Source organism: Pteronotus mesoamericanus, unplaced genomic scaffold, assembly GCF_021234165.1.
Source record: "Pteronotus mesoamericanus isolate MK-2021 breed Mesoamerican mustached bat unplaced genomic scaffold, CSHL_Meso_final contig_164, whole genome shotgun sequence".
Classification (NCBI taxonomy): domain Eukaryota; kingdom Metazoa; phylum Chordata; class Mammalia; order Chiroptera; family Mormoopidae; genus Pteronotus; species Pteronotus mesoamericanus.
In genome coordinates, this window is record NW_026555065.1 from 22,271,323 (window position 1) to 22,293,389 (window position 22,067).

The following is a 22,067-nucleotide window of genomic DNA, read 5'->3' on the forward strand; positions in this document are numbered from 1 at the left end:
TGTATTATGAGGCTAATTTCTATTGCCTTATCCTCTCTCTAAGTAGCACAACCTTTGAAAAAGTTTGTAACCTAAGATTCATGAATTGGCTTTCAAGACCCATTTATGTATGAGTCATGTTTGTATGTCTATTTCTCTGCAGAGACAGGCTGTGTTGACAGGCTATCATTTAAGCTGTTACATTGGCTGGACAGTGCTCTAAGTGCTTTCCATACATTATCATGCTAAGTCTTTGCAACAACTCTATGGTGTAGGAATTATTGATTCCCATTTACAGACTAGGTGACTGAGGCACAGAAATGGGCTTACAGTCACTTAGCCAGCAAATGGCAGAACTACAGTGTAAATCCAATTTGATACCTAAGCTCATACTTCTAACCAATTATTCTCGAGGGTAGCATATTGGTACCCTCAGAACCCTTTCTCTCAGGCTTAACGGTGTTAAAGATTTTCTTTTAAATTCTTTAAGAAAGGGCATTTAGGTACAGGATAATTCCCAGTGTTTTATACCTTTTTGCTTTACACATGTACCATCACCTGCCAAGCTACTCTCTTTGGCATAGAGCATTTCTATTACAGAGAGCCTAAATGAATCTCACTTGAAATATTTTCCTCTTGTCCTGGATTGTGTGGCTCAGTGGATTGAGTGCCAACCTGTGAATCAAAGGGTCGCCTGTTCAGTTCCCAGTCAGGGCACATGCCTGTGTTGTGGGCCAGGTTCCCAGTAGGGGGCACTCAAGAGTGTTATTCATTAAACAAATCCACCTTATTAGCTTTTAAGTGTGCTGGTACTAGCTTCTAAATAAATGTGACAAATAGCAATCATATTCTTACAACACTGTTAAGGGTCTACGTAAGCATGATTCTGAACATGGTTCAATATACAAGGCTAAGATATTGAGAGTACAATCATAAATAATCAAACTGAAGGCATAACTTTCCAAATCATTTTTAGTTAAACAGAATTCTAGCTTTTTAAAAGCCCAAATCTACATTAAACTCAAAGCAATATAACATTTTTTCTACCTGAGATGAAAACAAGTTTATTTTTTCCTATCTAAACATAATTCTTGGCATTGAGGTAAATCTGAAATCATGTGACGTATTTTGTCAAATTTTCCCAAAAAATTTTAAGCCCTGCTTTAGAGAGAAATTCTCCTGTTACACATACATATTTACATATTTTTCTTCAAAGACTAATGACAAATTTATGAGGTTAATAGGCTTATATTGCAAACATGATACTAATAATATGAAAATAAAAAGCCATTCATTTGTACAAAGTGCTCCTGTATGGTACAATATGAAATGTGATCACAGAATCTGTGTGTGTGTATAAAAATCACCAAGAGTTCAGGAATTAAGCTCACTTTCAGAAAACTCATTCTGTTCTTTTTTGAAACAGAGGTTGCAAAGTTGTGATGTATAACAAAAATATTGTATATAAAACCTCCAAAATCAAGTTTTAGCCTAAATTGGCAATACCTGCAACTTAAAATCTAAACTGAACTAGATCTTTACTGTGGCTATGCAACTTTTTGCTTTGTGGCCTGAAGGTTTTACTGAGGTAACAACCTCTTATCTCTTGCTTCTCCTCTTGTACTCCCCGACCTCTAGCTTCCTTTTTCATGACTGTCTTTGGCAATGCTTCCAAATCTTGAAAGCAGAAGAACCTGCTACAGTAAATGTGGAGGGTGAAAAACAAAGCTATATGTAATGTATAAAAATCAATCTAAGAATATAAACCAAGCAAGCAAGTAAGTGGAAGGAAGGTGGAGCAGCTGTCTCCCCTTAAGGGAAAAAGAGAAAATAAAAAACGGGCGGTTACTCCTTGCCCTTCCACATTATCTCCTGATTAGAAGAGTGCAGAACCAAAATTTCAAACTCTGAAAAGGCAATGACTTTGAAGGAAGAACTAGGCAAGTGAATAAATGGTAAAGAAGTACAGCAGTACTTTAGCTGTTAATGAGTTTCTTTGCTCTGGCATTGGCAACATCGATACGATCTTTGTTGGTGTCAGCCTGAAAAAAAGAAAAAGACATCGGCATTACTTCACAAGGTAAGTTGACCTAATAAAAGTTTAATTTCATATTCTTGGAGTAATTGATACACAGAAAATTTAGCAATTAGTCAAAGTCACATTACAGAATTTTTTTCAGACACGAGCTGACAGAATATCAAATTCATTTGGAAAAACCTGGGTGTAAAATATGACAAAGGTATAAGAGAACTTGCCAATATTTCATGAATTCTACATTTTTTTCATGGCTTAACATGTCTGAAAATGGGATACAGCTTATCATCAATGACATTTTAGATGCAACGAAATATAAAAATGCTCTTTTCTGCTACAGCTCTCGACCTTGTAAGAGTCTCCTGAACTGAATCATAGAATCCCATCTGGAGCTATCGTGGGTTTAACACAGACTGAAATCACCTTCCCCTAGATCTTTGGAACAGTCCTGTTACCACATCCACATCAGTATCTGAATTAAAATGATGGGTAATGTGTAATCTAAGTCAACACAATAGTATTGAAAGCATCATTTGCCTCAATGGAATCCATGTTAAGTGATTCCACAGAGAGCTGAGCATAAAAACACCTCGATCCTTCAAAGTACACTGAGACTTTAATGAGGTAACAATGAATAACTATGGCATTTAGATGTGACATCCAAACACTGAACACAACTTCACTTTGTGTCTTTTAGATTATACAAAGTGAAAAAAATAGCAATCACCCTTTTCATTATTCACAGGACTCTCATTTTGTGTGTCCATTTCACAGGAACCATTCTGTAGAACTGATTTTTACCCTACTGACTTACGAATTTTTTATTTAACAAAATAACACTCCAAAAGCTAACTCGCTCATTTGGTGGGGGAGGGTGGGTAAAGGGGCAGCCTACACAAATGTTAAGATATTAAGATTCATGTGTTAAATTTTAAATAAAACCAATTCACTCCAAGGTCTTGTTTTCAAAATGAACCAACTGCTATGAGCAAACGAATAACTTAGCTATTGTTTTCCAATGTTTTAAAACTGGCTGCCTCATCAAAACTCTAACACTGGTGAGGACAGGATCTTATCCTATCATTCTCCCCCAACGTTATCTAGCATAGACATGCATTACAAAAACACTGTACTAGATGTGTCATTTTCCTATAGCACTAAGAAGCTTTTACCTTTTCTGTGATCCGATTTATTTGTTGATTTTGAGCCTCAATTTCATTACCCATGTCCAGGGCCATGTTTTTTAGATTTCCTAGGATACTGCCCACTTGAGTCAGGTTCTCTTCCATTTCCTCTTCTCTGGCATCATTTGTTATACTATCACAAAAGATAGTTTATATTTTTTGGTGAATTCTAAATGGACTAAGTCTGAATTTAGTTTCCATGAAAATAATCCACTAAAATGACTCTCAGCAAGTGTTAAACCCAAGGGATGTAGGTTACCACTATTAGAAACATCCTGTAGTAAAAATTCAAAGACTAATCAAAGAGCACAATGTCTTAAAGCCACATAAGAGACGATTAAGAAACAACTTTAGGACAGTAGTTCGCAAAATGTGATTCCCAGCACCAGCTAAGAATTTGTTAGACACAAAACATGCTAATTCTCACACACCATTCCAGATCTACTGACACAATGGAAGCAGATCCAGTACTCTGTGTTTTAGCAAACCTCCCTACAATAACAAATTTGGGTAGCTGCAGCAGACTGTAAAGTATAAAATATTTATTATCTGACCTTCTATAGCTATTTTTATAGAGATTTGGTCAACCCATGCTCTAGAACATACATTTTAAAACGCATTTTCCTATTTACAGCTTACTCAGTAACTTGGAAAAGTACTGAAAAATATAAAGAAAACTCCATCATTGAAGGCCAATAACCACAGTCAACATTTTGTCAGAAGGCAGATTTTTAAATGCATTTTTAAAATGGAATAAACACTATTTCTAACTGATGAGTTAGAATTCATGTATAACTATACCCATCCTGCTCAGTGAGCCATTCATTTAGGAAAAGGGTAAAAATATTGGGAGGAACTAGCATACCGTTTAATGTATCCACCACCTGCTGCTCCTGTGGTTGCTTGCTGAGGCTGACCATTTGTCACTCGGCCTGGCTGTTTAGATATGACATTGCTAGAAGAGTTGTCTCCACCATCTCCCCATGTTGCCTTATAGGCCTTACCAGACTCAAAGTTCTTTGTCCTACATAAGAGTCAGGAGTGCAGACAGACACCGAAAAGCAGGAGGAGAGATGTAATTATTAGTGCCTTGTTACCTTGAGGATGATCCTTGCACCCTTACCGTAATAACTACATACATACAATTATATCTAGATTACAGATATAATTGATTATACTCTGATCCATCACAATATGGCACAGGAAAAAGATGAATTTTAATGCCCACTGACACTAAATTTTTTTTTTAAGGTTCAAATACTTCCACCAAATCTTCATTAAGCAGGTAGCAAATAGCAAAATACATTTATTTGATTTTTTCAGGTTCCCTTAGCCTCTGACACTCTCCAGAAAAAGAGGTTAAATGGATACTAGGAAAAAAAATTCCTTGAGAATTTAAATTCCATTAAAAAAAAAAAAAGTTCTGGGATGCCTTAAGAAGTTCCTTGGTGGCATCTCAGAGATTGATGAGGGATGGAAAAGTAAGAAGGCTGAGTTGGCAATATTTAGGTCCCAGCTGCCCACTTACTTGAACCAGAATAGTTCCAGCTGATCAGTTTTTTTAAGTTAGAATTTCACATTAAAACTATAAAAAGGATTTCTTAATAAATAAACATTATAAGGAAAGGCATGAATTATTTCCAAACAGAACCAATGAATTACTAATGATCTTGGCCAAAATGGTGCCAGTTATAAATCCTTTGGTTTAGGGCTTTTTCATTTATGAGTTTACTTTTCCTTAAAAAATAAATAAATGCTAAATCCAGGCCTCTTAAAAATAAAAAGTATATGCTTTAGATGTACCTGATATAGCCAAAAATCAGCCAAAGCCAAAATATTACCATGGGACTTACAACTCAAACATATAAATAGCCCAAAAAAAGCACACTTAAGGACTTTTAAATAGCTATTATAAAAAAAAAATGCAAAACTTTTTACTGATTATCTAAATAGGCACAGTTTCACTCAGTTCTGTTTTTTATATATACAATAACAAAGTAGTATATGGCCATAATATTGGCTTCTGATGTATTCCACATGATACATTAATGAAGAAGTTCTAAAACTATGGGTACAAGAACAGAGAAAAGATTTTATAAAAACAATGGCTCTTTCTTTAACAAACATGTGAGGATTCATTTTTGGCAAACAGATTAGATCTTAGGCCTTAATCATTAATGCTAGAGAAAGGGTACTACTACTTTTTTGGTAAGAGTCAAATGAAAAGGTAAACCAATCTATGAGCACTGAAGAATCTTCAAAGTGCCTTTCCTGGTTCCACTTTAAGGTTCTCACAATGAATTTCTAATTTATACTGTTTTATTAATTTACTTATAAGCCATGTTAAATCTTTCCTGGAACAAGGTGGGATATACATTTTTAAAATAAATATTTATATATAATTATCTGTTAGTTTGGTGTAAACAATTTACATGGGTCTCAGGCAAAATTCTAAAGCAGAGCAACAGCTAGTGAACAAAATAAACATATTAGTTTATCAGAAAGCAAATAACCAGGTGTATTAATAGAAGTAATGTAAGTGGGGCTTTTATCTAAGTACGTTGGACTGTAGAGCAGGTCAAAGACTGGAATTCAAGAGTCACTAAATATTAAGACACTATGTTTCTGAGAGTCTTAACACAAAGAGTAGATTGGGACAGGACTTGCAGGCTCTTGGTCTATTAAGGAATATATACATGCTCCAATTTCCTCAATCTTAAGAGATGATACTTGAAATTCCTTAAACTTTTGAGAACTCTTGACAATTAGATATAAGGTGCATGAGATGTAAACATACTGTTTTAACATGATATTATGAATGAGGTTCAATTAAGCCACAGATTATGAACAATCAGACTGGTTACTAAATCCTCCCTTTAAGAGGACTAGATCCCTTCAGATGTTCTTCCAATATCAAGGGGAAATGATATAGAAAACTAACTATGAGTTTTGTTTTTTTATATAGGTTTGCATTGGATTGTCATGTTTATTTTCAAATGGGTTGGGGGGAAAAACCACTTTTTTCATGCAATTACGACAAGACATTTGCATGTTTATGAAGAAGTGATTTTTAAATGATGTTAATTTCATATCTTCATTCTTGTGATAGCTCCGTTTCTCTTTCAGCCCCTCCATTCTGGGTAAAGCCTTCTGGCTCAAGATCATGCTATTTGCCATTACCCTGGAGCTTCTCCCACCAAGTTAGAACATCCTTGAAAGTTATCTGTTTTTAAGGGCTTATATTGTCAAATAGCTGCCTGTCTAGTACAAATAATAATGGTTTTAATTTAATTTGTCTTCCTATAAAGGCTCTTAAATGCTTTAAGGGTAGTATTTCCCAAATTTGACTGAGCACCAGAGTGACCTGGATGCTTTGAACACACAGGTGCACAGGTTACACTCTGAAGATTCTGCTTCAATATGTATGAAGTGGAGTCTGGGAACCTTTTGCTGTTACTGTTTTAGGTCATTTAGCTACCTGGGCAGAGAAGACAAACACCACTCTAAGGGACTTCCAATCTGTTTGAGATGAAATATTTTAGATGACTCTAATAGTCTTTGTATTTCTATATACTGAGACACTGAGGAATTGATCTGGAGGAAACAAAGGTACACACCAGGATTCTTTCTGAAAAGCTACAAGATTTATAGTAAATTGACCTGAATCCTAATTCTAGACCTGTCATTCAGTAGCTACAAAACCTTCAGCAAATTTTCATCTCTTAGTTTTATATAAAGCTAACATAATAACAAGCCCTGGACGGGAAGCTCAGTTGGTTAGAGCATTGTCCTGATACACCAAGGTTGTGGGTTATATCCTGGGTCAGGGTACATACAAAAATCAACTCTTGAATGCAGAAAAATGTGGAACAATAAATTGATGTTTTTTCCTCTCCTTCCTCTCTCTCTAAAAATCAATCTAGAAAAACTAAGATAATCACAATACTTAATAGCTCACAGGGCTGTGAAAAGTTCTATTAATAATGGATGCAAAATTAGTTTGTAAAACATTAGACGAATACTTTCATTCTTTGGTTTCAACCTCAACCTGATCTTTAGTTAACAGTTCATGCCTTTAAGTGCACAGATTACCAGTTGGTATGTTTACTCTTCTGGCCCATTAACATTCCCTGGCTTTGAGATCTACAGGTAGCTGAATATAGTTGGAATACATTCGCATAAAAAGACATCTAGGCCCAGGTCGTTTTGGTCTACAGTAGAAAAGAATGGTTCTGATCTGCAACAGAACTCTCCTGCAGAATAAAATTCATAGCCCCTCTACAAAGAAATTAGGCTTCAAGGTAAGATGCTAACATAAATTTGTGATAGATTTTAATGCAATTAAGAACTCTGTCTGGAAGTTGGATTTACCTCTATCAGTTTTAAGTCTAATAACTTTTAACCACTTTTCCCCTCATATAAAGCTCATTTAAAAGTGGCAGGTTTGAAATAAAAATTTAAAATCTCTCTTAATTGAACAAGCTGCTATAAAAGCAGAAAACAAGTATCAAGAACATAATCACTTGAATAGTTTCTCTTTCCAGTTCTGGTTGTCAACATTAGTACCAACTGAATAGCAAAAACAAAGCCAAATATTAGCCAAAATTCTTCATATCAAGGAGAGACAAATCAAATAAATACCAGTTGTAAAGAGCGCGCGTGCGTGCGTGTGTGTGTGTGTGTGTGCGTTGGATGATCAGGTTACAGGAAAAAGAAGAGACTAAGAAAAAGGAGACCAAGAAAAAAGTAGAAATCAAATACTTAATTTTCTAACAATTAACCATACTCTTCACAGTTCCCTTAAAGATCCAAAATGAAGGAGTCAAACATTATAGTAAACAGTAGTCTTACTAGAGGGTTAACTTTTGTTTAAGAAAGTAAGATTAGGTAGCTCCACATTAATTGAACATGAAACCACAGAAAGCTAACATATGACTGCCCTAACCAGTGTGGCTCAGTTTTTTGGGCATCATCCTGCAAAGCGAACAGTTGCTGGTTCAATTTCCGGTCCAGGCACATGCCTGGGTGCAGATGTAGTCCTTCATTGGGATGCATACAAAAGGCAACCAATCAATGTTTGTCTCTCACATCAATGTTTCTCTCCCTTCCTTTCCCTCTCTCTAAAAAAAATAAACAAAATCTTAAAAAAAAATAGAAAGCTAACACATGACATATTAGGAATTATGGAACAGATTGTAATATATATAAAGAGGAGGGGAAACCCTTATTTTAAAAAAGAAGATACTAAATACAGAAACATTTTAAATTTGTATCCCACCTTGTTCCAAATGGCATGTAAGATGGCTGGATTGGGCAATTAATTCCTCAGTTTGGTAGTGACTTAAATTGTGGGGAATCTAAATCACTACAAGCAACACTTTAATAGAGAAAATCTTGATTCTGGAACCTGAAAGGAGTAGGGAAACTTAATAAAAGATAGGATGCTGAAATCAGAGTCCCACGGAGAGAGATGGATTTAGCTTAAATTCACTTACATTTGATCAGAACGAGGATGCAGCAACTGTCTACAAATATCAAATGATTTAAAACTTCTTTGGAAACTTCAGGTGTTGTTTTAATTTTTATAATACTAAATGTTATTTAGCAAAATCTTAGTTATCAAAGTCATTAGTCAAAGGGTGGTATTATAAATTAAGATCCTTTTTGCCAAGTTCATCTTTTTTGGCAGACAGCAACCATCAAGAACAAATTCACTTTACATTACACACCACAGCACAGTTATCAGGACAATTTCCACTATTCACAAAACCATGCAACATGCACAGAAAAGCCACTTGAAGCATCACCTTCAGACAGCAGGTTAACAGCCCCAACTGCGCCACAAGACTGCATCTTAAAGTTCCCTTTGATCAGTTACTGAGCCCGGCTTCTGATGTTAAGTCTTCATTTTTAGTAAGCAGATTAGAAAGGAAAAGATTAGGTGAGAGAATGAAATACAGAAAATAGTGCATGCCAGTCAAACAGAACAGAAGCAGGTTTAGAGTGTTCAAAACAATGCATTTAAATTCCTGCCTGATTTGATAGAAACAACCAACATCTGAGAATCTAGATAAAAAGAGAAAAAGAAAACTATTTAAATCAGAGCATACTTCATTTTTCCTAAGAATGTCTGGATAATGATATTCCTTCCTAAAATTATGAAAATTAATGTGAAGAGAAGGCAAATACTAACAGAGGTTGTGAAACTTTCTTACTCTTGGTGATCACAGATTTCTCTAAATTACTTCTATTATAGGTTTTTTTGTATTTTAATTTTTAAAAATCATTTTACATGTCAACTCTACCATCAGTAAGTTTCTCAAGGATATTCAATCAACAAGTATTTATTGTGCACCTACTATTTATTAGATACCATGTGACGTATAAAAATACAGTAATGATAAATAAAACAGCACCAAAGCTATGCCTTTCTCATTTTTGTATGTCTTCAGTGAGCAGGATGGAGGAAACATTCAAATGTTCACTAAATTATAATTCAATATTATTTTAACCAATTGGAGCTGAATATTTACATCTCAATATGAGACAGGACTGGAATAAGTGTAAAACCTATAGTACCAATTTTGAACTTCTCTAGTAAGTGGTCCAGAAATACCAATTTGTCTTCAAACTATGTGTCATTCATTATGTTTGACATTATAAGCACAGGCTGAAGAGAGGCAAGTAAAAACAGAATACCTTGTCTGAGAATGGTTAAACTGGTATAGCAGGGGGTTTACTAGTCTGATACTTCCCATTTTCAGCCTGCCTCCTTTTATACTCTTGTTAATTAGAACTACCACTTTTCAAAGTTACTGACAAAGATATATATTTTTTAAAAAGGATGTGCTATTTTGCTTTTAGGATTCAAACAGTAGCAAGCTAATATGACATTTATTCGCAATCTTGAAATTTAATCCTGGGAGTCTGTTTTTAAATTCTAGTAATCCTTAAAAAAAGTTAGCTCAAGTTAAAATTGTCTTCTAATACAGGTTCTGTTAAGTAAAGCTATTTCCATTTCTTATTTCAAAAAAAGACTTGCTGACCTGGCTTCAATGAATATTACTGAACAAAAAAAATCTGAAAGAACAAATCTATTCAAGATATTTTCTATATAGCAATGTGAGTATACCTAACAACAATAACAACCAAAAAGTTCATTCTTTCTTTGCCGAAGTCAAGCAATGTAGGATATAATTCAAAGGTAGGGTTCTGCCTAGTTTTGAATCTCGGCTCTTCTGCTTGCTAGTGTAGCCTCTTGTGCCTCTGTTTCTACAAATGCAAAATGGTGATAAGAAGAGAATCTATCTGATATTAAAGTTAATGTTAGGATTAAATGTAAAGTAATCAGAATAGTAAGAGCCTAAATTAACATACAGGCCCACAACTCTTATCCAAACCCTTTGATGTGAAACATTCTGAGCAGTACCACATAATCAAACATATCTATTATTCTGATTCTGCTGTGAAATGAAATGTCATATACATTAAATGTGGTAAAGATAATAAAGAACTTCAGATTACATTTTGTGGACTAATAAATTGTGGTACTATATTAAGGGAAAAAAAAAAACCCTTTGGCTTTCAGAATCTTTTAGATTTCTGAATTACAGACAAGAGACTGTGTACCTAAGTTATTATTATTAATATCAGAATTAGTACTAGCCTTATATGAAGAAGGCTAAGATCCTGTACTGACTTTTGAGAAGCTCATGTTATGGCCATTCATATGAAAAGCCTAATGGAAACCAGCAGATAAGATTGGAAAGATCAAAACACTGGCAGAAACGGTAATAAATACAGCTGAGGACAAGAGATACCATAGAGGCAAGGTCTCCATGATATAAAGAAGAGATAGGCAATTATAATCAGATATCTCTAACTCTCTCCTCTTCAGGGAACAACTGTTATAGTAAACCCTTGATTCCATCTGTTAAGAAGTGCCTTCTCTTGACCTACTGAGAAAGAGTTGTGCTGAGGTTGAGAGGGGATAGGCAATTATAATCAGATATCTCTAACTCTCTCCTCTTCAGGGAACAACTGTTATAGTAAACCCTTGATTCCATCTGTTAAGAAGTGCCTTCTCTTGACCTACTGAGAAAGAGTTGTGCTGAGGTTGAGAGGGGAAAGGCTTGCTTCAGGACCATACTCTACCTTGTCTTTTACAAGCATAAGAAAATCTTGCTTACGCTTGGCTGGGATACCCAAAGAGAAATAAAATTACTACTTTTGTAGTTTCATTTCCCACTTTCTATGATATTAGACCATTTTAGGATTCATTGTTCTTCTTGTTCAACGCTTGACTCAGGAGTAATTTTGCTGTAGGTTCTAGGGAGGACTCCTTCCTCCTTAGTCTTCTCTTAATATCTAATCACAAGGAAATTCATTAACTTTTTCTCCTCTGCACTCTTCCAAGAGAGTACACAGAACACAGGGGAAAAGAAAAAGTCTGCAAAACATAGAGTTTGGGTCAAAAAATCTATGCATTTCTAACTTGTTTGCTTACAGTAATCTGCTAAACTCTGACTGACATAGTTATTAAAATATGCACTTTTGGAGAGTCATCCAAGGTCTAAAGAGGTCAACAAACTTGTCTTATATTAGGAAGCCAACAGACAATACTAGACAGAATGCTGTCAAATCTTAACTTCTTGTGCCTAAAAAAAAAAAAAAGCACTAAAGTTGATCAGCAAGCAACTTAACTCTATTTTCTCTAGTAGAAATGACACAGAGAATGTTATCACATGAAAACACTTATAAGAAATTATAATAAAATAAAAGTTCCTCCATTCCTAATCCCTTTGGGGAGTAAAGATGCTGAGAGTCTATAAATCTCTGTATCCCATTCTTGGTTTACCATACCAACTGAGACAACTATATGGAAGTGCTAATGCTTATGAAGCTCTTCAACAAAGAATACTCTCAGCAGTAGTGATAGTCATGCAATCTCCACAAAATGACCTTTCAACTAAGGGTAAAGTTCAAAGTTGTTTTGTTAATTACTTTTTAAAACAAAGATGAGCTCCTTCTAACAGAAGGCAAGATAATGGTTAATTGCCTTAGTCCAAACTTCATCTATGTCTGAATAATACAGTATTTGTCAACACTATCGAGTTTGGTTTACCTGAGAATAGAGAATTCAAATATTGAAAAAGAAGTCACCAAGAAGAATGAATTCCTTTCTGTCAGGCATAATCTCATACACTATATACAAATAGTTCGAAGGCTTCTCATCTAGTTTACTAGACATCTCAAATCTTCAGTCTTCTTTGATTTTTCCTTCCTCGCATTTGACATACCATCAGCTAATTTAAAATGAATTCTGACTTACATTTTTCTCTCTCATCTCAATGATAAGGTTTTACTTCATAGGCCTAGGTTACAAACAGTTTCTAACTAGTCTCCTGGTGTGTAGTTATATACACCACTCCAAACCACCGACTCCCTAGCTTGACATTCAAATTACTCTACTGCCTATTTATTTTCCAGTTCTCATCTATACAAATCATGCAGCTCAGTTAAGTCAAGCTCGTCTGTAATGTCTGTCTACATTAAATCTTCCATTGGAAATGTCCTTCCAGTTTTTCCATGACCATCCAAATCCTTCTAATCACTCAAGAGCCCAATTCAAGTCCTACCTCTCCTGTAAGATGCTCTCCACATTAGCCTCTATCAATTCTGTACTCTTAGCCTTAATGGATATCACATGACCTGGCCCTAGATTTATATATTTTTTTACTTTTTGCTATTCTTCTTCATACATCCAAACACATGGTAAGTCTTTTGAAGACAGAATCCAAGCCCTTTACTCCCCTGGCCATCCCTCATGTGCCTACTACAGAATATATATTTTGTTAACAACCCTTGTTTGAAAGAAAAAGACACTAATTCCATTCTGCTCTGTATTATCTAGATGTATATTTCCCAGCCTTTTCATATATTACTAAAAAATAAGATTGGGACTTGATCCAAGAATTGATCAAATTTAAGACATGGTTTTCAGTAAATCCACCCATTCACATGAAAAGCTTGATCTGCCTGAAGGAGAAATAGCTTAAGTTTTTCTGACAAAGTTCCTTTTTTAGGCCTAGCCACACTTCATTACCTTAACAGGGACAGGGAGAGGGGATGATCTCACTTTAAATTTATTTTTCAAAGGTCTTGAGTTATCAACTCACCTATTACATGGGCAGACACAAAGACCACAGCACTTGTTGAGTTCTGTTAAAGTCTTCTCTGCCTCTCTCATGTCTTTGTTTATTTGGTCCATTCCTTCTTCTATGCGGTTTAGTTGTTCTAAGAATGAGTTGTGGAAATGACATTTTATGTTACATTTGTAGTGCTAACTATTATTATAAAACAGCAAACTTAAACCTTATATCCAGCAATAACACACCACAGTAACTGTATCAGTGTCCAGAGGTAGTACATACTGTACAACATAAAAATAATCTTTCATATACTGATCCTGAGGCACCTGTCCTCTTACTGAGGAAAAGATTTGTTCCAAAGAAATTTGTATAATAGAAGCATGTGAGCGTTTGCTTAGAGATCACTCTTGCAACCAAATTAAGTGTACTGTGACCAGACCAGATCCCCAGCATTACTATCTCAAAAGGCTTAAAACCTGAGGGCTGTCGTAAGACTAGTAAAGACCAGACCAGATTACTGAAGCCAACTCACATGCAACGTTTCCAAACTTGCCTGAATCTAAACCTATTTAAGGACTTGATTTCTGAAAATAATGCAAAAATATCACAATGTCTAATGTACATATGACCAATATATATAATAAATCCTACTACCTAACAAATACCTGGCATACAATTGGACACTGTTGTCCCTACCTCCAATTAGCAATAAACATAGAAGAAAAGATGTAAATATACCACTCATATGTTACAAAGGGAAGCCACTCCCAAACGCTTAATTTTATACATGTCTGGTTTGAAAGGGCTTTCTGCCATCATAAGTCAAATCAAAAGTTTCTGCCAATAATTTTGACTCACCTCCTTGTTCATCCAGCATAGTGATAGTCTTGATTCCTGCATCCTGAGACTAAAAGAAGGGGAAAAAGCTGATAGCCCAACAAAACATAGCAAAAGTAACAGAAAAAAAAACTATAAGGCCTGATAAATAGCAGGAGAGACTCATTTAGAAACCTAAGTTACTAGAAGAGTATAACTACAGAGAAAATTAATATCCCCAAACCAACACACTTTAACATACTACCTCCCACCAAATAAGTAAATCACAAACTCATGGTGCATTAATCTTCCTGTCATTTTCTGATGTTGTCAATGGAGACAAAGAAAGTTCCATTAATGTGTGGTGTGACTACTTCTGGTTTCAATTAATTGCTGGTTTCAAATAATAAAGCTTATTGATACAACGCCTTTCTGACTTTTAACACAAATTCCAGGTTTTGCTATCAGGATCCCTCCTATACAGTTTCTGTATTTAACTTGATAATTAAACACCTTCTTACCTCAATGGCTAAATTCAGGATTCTCCTTGTACTTTCCAGAGACTAGGAAAAAACGTAAGAATTTTAGTATTCTAAAACATGTAGAAAAAAAGTAAAATCCACCCTGACAAGTGTGGCTCAGTGTGTTGGGCGTCCTCTCACAAACCAAAAGGTCACCAGTTCACTTCCTGCTCAGGACTCATGCCTGGGTTGTGGGCCAGGTCCCCAGTTGGGGGTATGATTGATGTACATCAATGTTTCTCCCCCCTGCTTTCCTTCTCTCTAAAAATAAATTTTTTTAAAAGTAAAATCTGATCACAGGCTATATTCATGATGCTACTCTATTTTTTAAAGATTGCCAGCAACAATGACTAGTGTGGCTTAGTGGGCTGAGTGTCATTCCCACAAAGCAAAAGGTCCACTGACTCAATTCCTGGTCAGGACATATGCCTGGGTTGTGGGCTGGTCCCTCGTTGGGGGTGTGCAAGAGGCAACCATACATGTTTCTCTTGCACATTGATATTTCTCTCCCTCCCTTCCCTTCTCCCTAAAAATAATAAACTAAAAAAAAAAATCTTTAAATATATTTAAAAGAAAGATTACCAGCACATCAATTCCTCCCTTTAAAACAAACAAAAAAATTTGATCATTATAATTTTAGTTTTCTTTCTACCAGGTGCTCTTAAGAAAAAATTTGAAGGGTGAGGTTAATGGGATTTATAAAAATTTAATGGAAGCAGAAATCTAGGTATATTACACAGATATTAGAAAGTTCTGTTAAAATTAAATGTCCAGAATTCCTCAAATCCGGACTGTGTTTTTTGTTAAGTATTGTAAGTAGCTGTTAAGTAATGATTATGTAAAAAAGAAATCATAAAAATTGTTTTCACTTATTTAGGTTTTTGGTAAAATGAAAAAATAAACAGCTAGTAATGGCACTCTAGGGCAAATGCACTCTTTGATATGAAGACACTAAGAAGAAGCCAAAATAGTCTTCTAAGAAGGTGTTCCCAACCTTCCACTGTGGGGATAAAAAAAAGAAAATTAATTACTTATTCCAAGTAAAATGTTTACCTCATCAGTAACCTGGTGAGCCCTCAACTGAATTTCTTCTGATGACAGGTTATCCATGATGAATTAAAACTGTTGATGGGCACGGAAACTGAAATGTGGATATTCTGTAAGAATAAGGATACAAAAACCAAATTCGAGCAAAGTGTGTACTTTTGGAATTTAGGATATTTATCTGGAAAACAGGATAAAAGAGTCTGTCTCTATCTCTGTCTGTCTCTATCTCTGTCACAGGTGAAGAAACTAAAACTGAGAGGGTAAATGGATGCTTAAATGCTAGTTCATACCAGAGGTGAACCTAAAACTCAGGTTTCAGAACTACTAGTTAAGTGCTGTTTCTAACAGGAAAGTGATCCCTCTACTTTGAGAATGAAGGCATTACTAGAATACAAGCTTTAAGAGACTATTAAATTCTTAGTTGTATAATGTTCATTATACATTGTTTGAATATGGGAAAGCAGTAAAGTGAAGAAGTCTAAGTTAGGCAGTGTTCCATAAGTAATGTAGCAAAATTCAAAGTTATGTGCCTGAAAAACACAGAAAACATTAAAAAAATGTGCCAGTTGTCCAGGCTACTCATTAAAGAACATAAAATATTTTAATTCTTAACAAGAAGAGGGTAATTTTAATATAAAAGTCCAAAAGAACTAATGTTTTTATAAATAGTAGACTCACCCTTTCCAATTACTGCATTGTTCGTTGTCTTAGTGGCCATTAAAAAAATGGAATAATTATCCTAATACACACTAACTCAGACATACTAACTCAGAAAGAGATCTCACAGATATGTAAACTAGAAACACAAATAGGTATTATTCAGTACTACTGTTATGTATATATAATCCCGTGGAGTAATAAGCAATGTGTGGCAGATCTGGGTTGTTTTCATTACATTTGCTTGTTTTGTATTTTTGAAAACTAATTTTTACCAAAACCCTTTGCTAATGACACAGATAGTCTGATTCTCATTTTGGATTTGCTCCAGGGGATATCTGGGAATGTCTGTAGACAGTTTTTGATTGTCACAAGCTGGGGTAGGGGTAGTGTTATTAGCATCTAGTAGACAAGAGGCCAGGAATGCTCCTAAACTCCTATCATGCTCCTTGGGACAGCACCCCACAACAAAGAATTATCTGGCTTAATATGTCAAAATGCTGAGGTTGAGAAGTCCTGCCATGGAGTTCACTCAGTAACAATGAGGGAACCTAGGTACCTGGCAATGTACTATACTGAACTCTTATGTTACATCTTCATGTATCTAACACCTGCCAGGATCTGAGAGCTGGTACTCAGGTAAATGTGTGCTGAATGAACAAATAAAACAAGGTGTATTCTCAAAGTATTTAAGTGGGTCTTTGAAACAAAACTACATGTAACAGTAGCACAAAGCTTCCAAATAACCACTAAAACCACACCACAAACTGCCATAACGTATATGATCTGGGATGAATCAAGATGGTGGAGAAGTGAGTGGAAGTCACACTGACCTCCTCCCAGGACCAACCTGGAATTACAGCTAAATTGGGGAGAAATCAGCTGGAAAAAACAACCAAACAATAGGGAGAGAGGAGCCTTGTAACCTCGGGAACGGAAGAATAGGCTTTAGCGCAACCTAACTGGTAAGGAGTGCGGTACAGACCTGAGAAGGCTGGCGGGGCGCCCACGGGCAGCAGCACCAGAAGGATATTGAATCGACCAGTTGGATCCCCCTGAGAAAAGCAGGGTCTAAACCAAAAGTGGGGCTCTCTAGCCCACAGCATGAGCCCGAAAAGTACACAGAAAACAGCTAGTTGCGAAGAGCGGCAGCGTTGCTCTCTGCCAGAGACAGGTAGCTGGAGGTACAAACAACTGCTTAAAGGGCCAACATAAATTTTTATTTGCAGCCACTTACCCTGGTCTCCTGCAAAGGCAGAGGAGAGTGGTCTAGAGACGCCTGAGGAGAGACTGGGGAAGGAGGCTTTGGGGAGAGAACTGAGAGAGTAGCCTGCGGGATCTCAGTGCTGACTCATCCTCCATGGGGCAGCAGAGTCAGAAATCCCAATAGTGCCGTCCCCAGGTGAGATTCCACCCCGCCCTGTGCTTTCTGATCTGCCTGCTGAGTGCAGAGTGGCAGCCACAGAGAATAGATCCCTGGCTAAAGGGGGTGCAGAGAGGTCTGGCAACCTTGAGGAGAGGCTGGGGATGGAGGATTTGGGGAGAGAACGGAGACAGTAGCCGGCAGGATCCCAGTGCGGACTCCTCCCCCTTATGGTGGCAGCCTGAGAGGACCCAATAACCCGGCCCCCAGGAGGGACTCTGCCCCGCCCTGAGCGAAGGCACCCTGCTGAGTGCAGAGTGAACAGCTAAAGGAGACAGCCACAGACAGGAGATTACTGGAAGTCTTGAACAGACTGCCTAAGGTCAGACAGGATCAGCATCTGACATCATCACAGGCAGATCCAGAAAGTAAAAACAGTGGTCTCCAACCATAGACAAATCAATGGAAATCAAGACAAATCAGCTTAAGAAGCAGAAACAAAAGAAAAGAGTCACACATAATGGGAAGACAAAGAAATACACCCCACTCGAAAGGAAAGGAGGAATCCCTACAAAGAGAACTAAATGAAATAGAGGCAAGTAAATTATTAGATACTGAATTTCAAACAATGGTTCTAAGGAAGCTCCATGAGCTCAGTGAGCTCAGAGAGAATTACAAAAAACTGCAGGGAAACTACTAGGAACTTACTGCAAACTGTATCAGCATGGAAAAAGACATAGAAACTATCAATAAGAAACAAGAGGAAACGAAGAATACAATTTCAGAGTTGAAGAACACAGTAGAAGGAATCGAAAGCAGGCTCGATGAAGCAGAGGATCGAACCAGCAGGCTGGAGGACAAGGTAGAAAAAAGCTTCCAGAAAGAGCAAGACAATGAAAAAAGACTCAAAAAGAATGAAGAGACATTGAGGGAAATGCAGGACAACCTGAAACGTAATAATATCTGTATAATAGGGATACCAGAAGGAGAAGAGGATGAGGAAGGGATAGAGAACCTGTTTGAAAAAGTAATGATGGAAAACTTCCCTCATTTGAGGAGAGAAAAAGTCACACAAGTCCAGGAAGCACAGAGGGTCCCATTCAAGAGGAACCCAGTGAGGCCCACTCCAAGATACATCATCATTAAAATGGCAAATATCAACGACAAACAGAATCCTAAAGCAAGCAAGGGAGAAAGAGGTAGTAACATATAAGGGAGCCCTGATACGGCTAGCATCTGACTTCTCAACAGAAACACTGCAAGCCAGAAGGGAATGGCAAGAAATATTCCAAGTCATGAAAAGCAAAGACCTGCAACCAAGACTGCTCTACCCAACAAGGCTCTCAATTAAAATGGAAGGTGAAATAAGGAGTTTCCCAGACAAAAGAAGGCTAAAAGAATACACCTCCACCAAACCAGCACTGCAAAATACGCTAAAGGGACTGCTTTAAGATGAAGAAAAAGTTTCCATGAATACCCAGTTCCTTTCAGAGTTGCCAATACTTGATATTACCAATATTTTTAATACTCATTAATCCGATTGTGACAATGATGTGTTATTTTGTTTCTTTACTATCTGTTGAAACTAAACCTGTTTTGTTATATTTCTTGCCTATTTCTATTATTTTTTTTAAAAAAGCTTTAAATGACTTTTTGGTATTCTTTATCCATTTATTGATTAAAGGTTTGTAGAATTTTTTTCTCTAAAAAAACCCCCTATTAACCATGTTTTAGATGTGTTGCAAATGCTTTTCTATTTTATTCCTTGTCCTTTAATTTTTTTAAATGTATATTACTATATAGTTAAATGTTTAATATAGTCATATTGTCAGTATTTACTTTATAGCTTCTGGGTTTGAATGTTTTACTTCAGGTCATGAAAAATATTAGTCCTATTTTCTCTAAAACTCCTTAGATTCTACATATTAATTTTTAACTCACCTGAATATTTCTTGTATAATGTATGAAATAGGGCTCTATATTTGTTTTATTTCAAGTATAAGTGGTCCACTCATCTTATTTCTTGAGTAAGCCTTATTTCCCCCATTGATTTGAAATATCAACTTAATCATATATTGTTAGACAGATATATACATTTGTCTCTAGAATGCTCATTATATTTCATTGATTTACTTGATTATTTCTGTGCTTTTGTCATGTTGGTTTAATTGCTGAAACTTTATAATGGTTTTAAATTTTTTAAATATTTTACAATTAACTTTGACATTTAAAAAAATAAATAAAATCAATCTGCATTTAAGAAAGAAAGAGAGACCGTTTGCAACAACATGCGTGGAACTGGAGAATATTAAGCTAAGTGAAATAAGCCAGTTGATGAAAGATAAATACCATATGATCTCACCTATAAGTGGACTCTATTCAACAAAATAAACTAACAAAATAAACCACAGGAATGGAAACATGGAGCAGACTGAAAGTGTACCAGAGGGGATGGGGAAAGAGGACAATGGTGGAAAGAAGGGGAAAGGACTAGACAAAGAACATGTATTAATGACCCATGGACATGGACAACAGAGTGGGAATTGATTGTGGGAGTGGGGGGTGGGGGTGGGATGGGTGAAGGGGGGAAAGGGGTGAAAACTGAGACAACTATAATAGAAGAAACATGATTTATAAATTAAAAAATAAAATAAAATCTTAAAACAAAAAAAATAATAAAAATTAGAAAAAATAAAATAAAATGCAAGGAATTTTTTAACTGTAAAAAAAGAAACAACAAAAACCCAAAACAAAACGTGTATGACCTGGAATGGTCTGCTGGTCACATACAATCTTTTAGTTAAATCCATAGGTAACCAACATTTTTTGTAGAATAGTCTTTGATAAAACAAAAAGTGACAAAATTACATTCCTAGTAGAGGAAGCCATTACCCTTAGAGCCCTCTCTCAAATTGTCATAACTTCATTTGTTGTTGATTTAAAAGATCAATTCTCTTTACTTTTTATTATATTTTATTGATTATGCTGTTACAGTTGTCTCAATTCCCCCCCCCCCCGCCCACCTTCAACCAGCACGCCCCACTCCTTCAGGCAATCCCCACACCATTGTTCATGTCCATGGGTCATGCACAAGTTCTTTGGCTACTACTCCATTTCCTGTACTGTACTTTACATCCGCATGGCTATTCCCTGCCATGCGGCTCGCATGACTATTTGTACTTAATCCCCTCATCTCTTTACCCATTCTCCCACACGCCCCTTCCATCAGGCAACCATCAAGACACTCTCTGTATGCATGATTCTCTGTTCTTTTTGTTTGCTTAGGGGTTTTTTTGTCAATTATTAATAGTTATGTATTTATTGCCATTTTCTTGTTCGTAATTTTGACCTTTTTCATAAATAAGTCCCTATAACATTTCATATGATAATGGTCTGGTGACAATGAACTCCTTTAGCTTTTTCTTGCCTAGGAAGCTCTTTCTCCGCCCTTTGATTCTAAATGATAGCTTTCCTGGGTAGAGCAATCTTGGTTGTAGGTCCCTGCTTTTCATGACTTTGAATATTTCTTGCTAATCCTTTCTGGCCTGCAAAGTTTCTTTTGTGAAATCATAATCATAAGACTGTCAGCTGTAGGTAATTGCTTTTCTCTTGCAGCTTTTAAGATTCTCTCTTTATCTTTAACCTTTGGCCTTTTAATTATGTGTCTTGGAGTGGGCCTTTTTGCATCCATCTTGTTTGGGACTCTGTTTCCTGGACTTGCATGCCTATATCCTTCACCTAATGAAGGAAGTTTTCCTTCATTATTTTTTCAAATAGATTTCCAATTTCTGGTTTTCTCTTCTCCTTCTGGCACCCCTATCATGCAAATGTTGTAACACATGAAGTTGTCCCAGAGGCTGCTTACAATATCCTAATTTTTTTTGGCTTCTTTTTTCTTGTTGTTCTGATTGGTTGTTCTTTTCGTTCCTTATGTTCCAAATCATTGATTGGATTCTCTGCTTCATCCTGTACTCTGGTTTCCCTGTAAATTGTCCTTTATTTCACTTAGTGTATCCTTTGTTTCTGACTGGATCTTTTTTTATGCTGTTGAGGTACTCACTAAGTTCCTTGAGCATTATTACAACCAGTGTTTTGAACTCTGCATCTGATAGATTGTTTATCTCTATTTTGTTTAGTTCTTTTTCTGGAATTTTGATCTGTTCTGTCATTTGGGCCATGTTTCTTTTTCTTCTCATTTTGGCAGCCTCTCCGTTTATTTCTATGTATTAGGTAGAGCTGCTATGACTCTGTCTTGGTAGTGTGGCCTAATGTATTAGGTGTCCTATAGGATCCAGTGGCACAGTCTCCCCTTTA

At 36.1% G+C, this 22,067-nt stretch overlaps 1 protein-coding gene across 4 annotated transcripts in view; it reads right to left on the reverse strand.

Annotated features, from left to right (window-relative positions):
* Positions 1-84: 84 nt before the first annotated feature.
* SNAP23 (synaptosome associated protein 23) overlaps positions 85-22,067 on the reverse strand; it is a 35,327-nt gene continuing 13,344 nt past the window's right edge. For 3 of the 4 annotated variants that reach the window (XM_054565533.1, XM_054565535.1, XM_054565534.1), the window contains 8 exons: positions 15,740-15,843; positions 14,687-14,728; positions 14,208-14,256; positions 13,377-13,494; positions 9,232-9,264; positions 4,064-4,222; positions 3,187-3,331; positions 85-2,021 (listed from right to left, as the gene is read on the reverse strand). In XM_054565533.1, coding sequence (XP_054421508.1) covers positions 1,956-2,021; positions 3,187-3,331; positions 4,064-4,222; positions 9,232-9,264; positions 13,377-13,494; positions 14,208-14,256; positions 14,687-14,728; positions 15,740-15,796 — 669 coding nt within the window. In that variant the 5' untranslated portion in view covers positions 15,797-15,843 and the 3' untranslated portion in view covers positions 85-1,955. The remainder of the gene's footprint in view (positions 2,022-3,186; positions 3,332-4,063; positions 4,223-9,231; positions 9,265-13,376; positions 13,495-14,207; positions 14,257-14,686; positions 14,729-15,739; positions 15,844-22,067) is intronic. The other variant, XM_054565536.1, reaches the window with a different exon arrangement.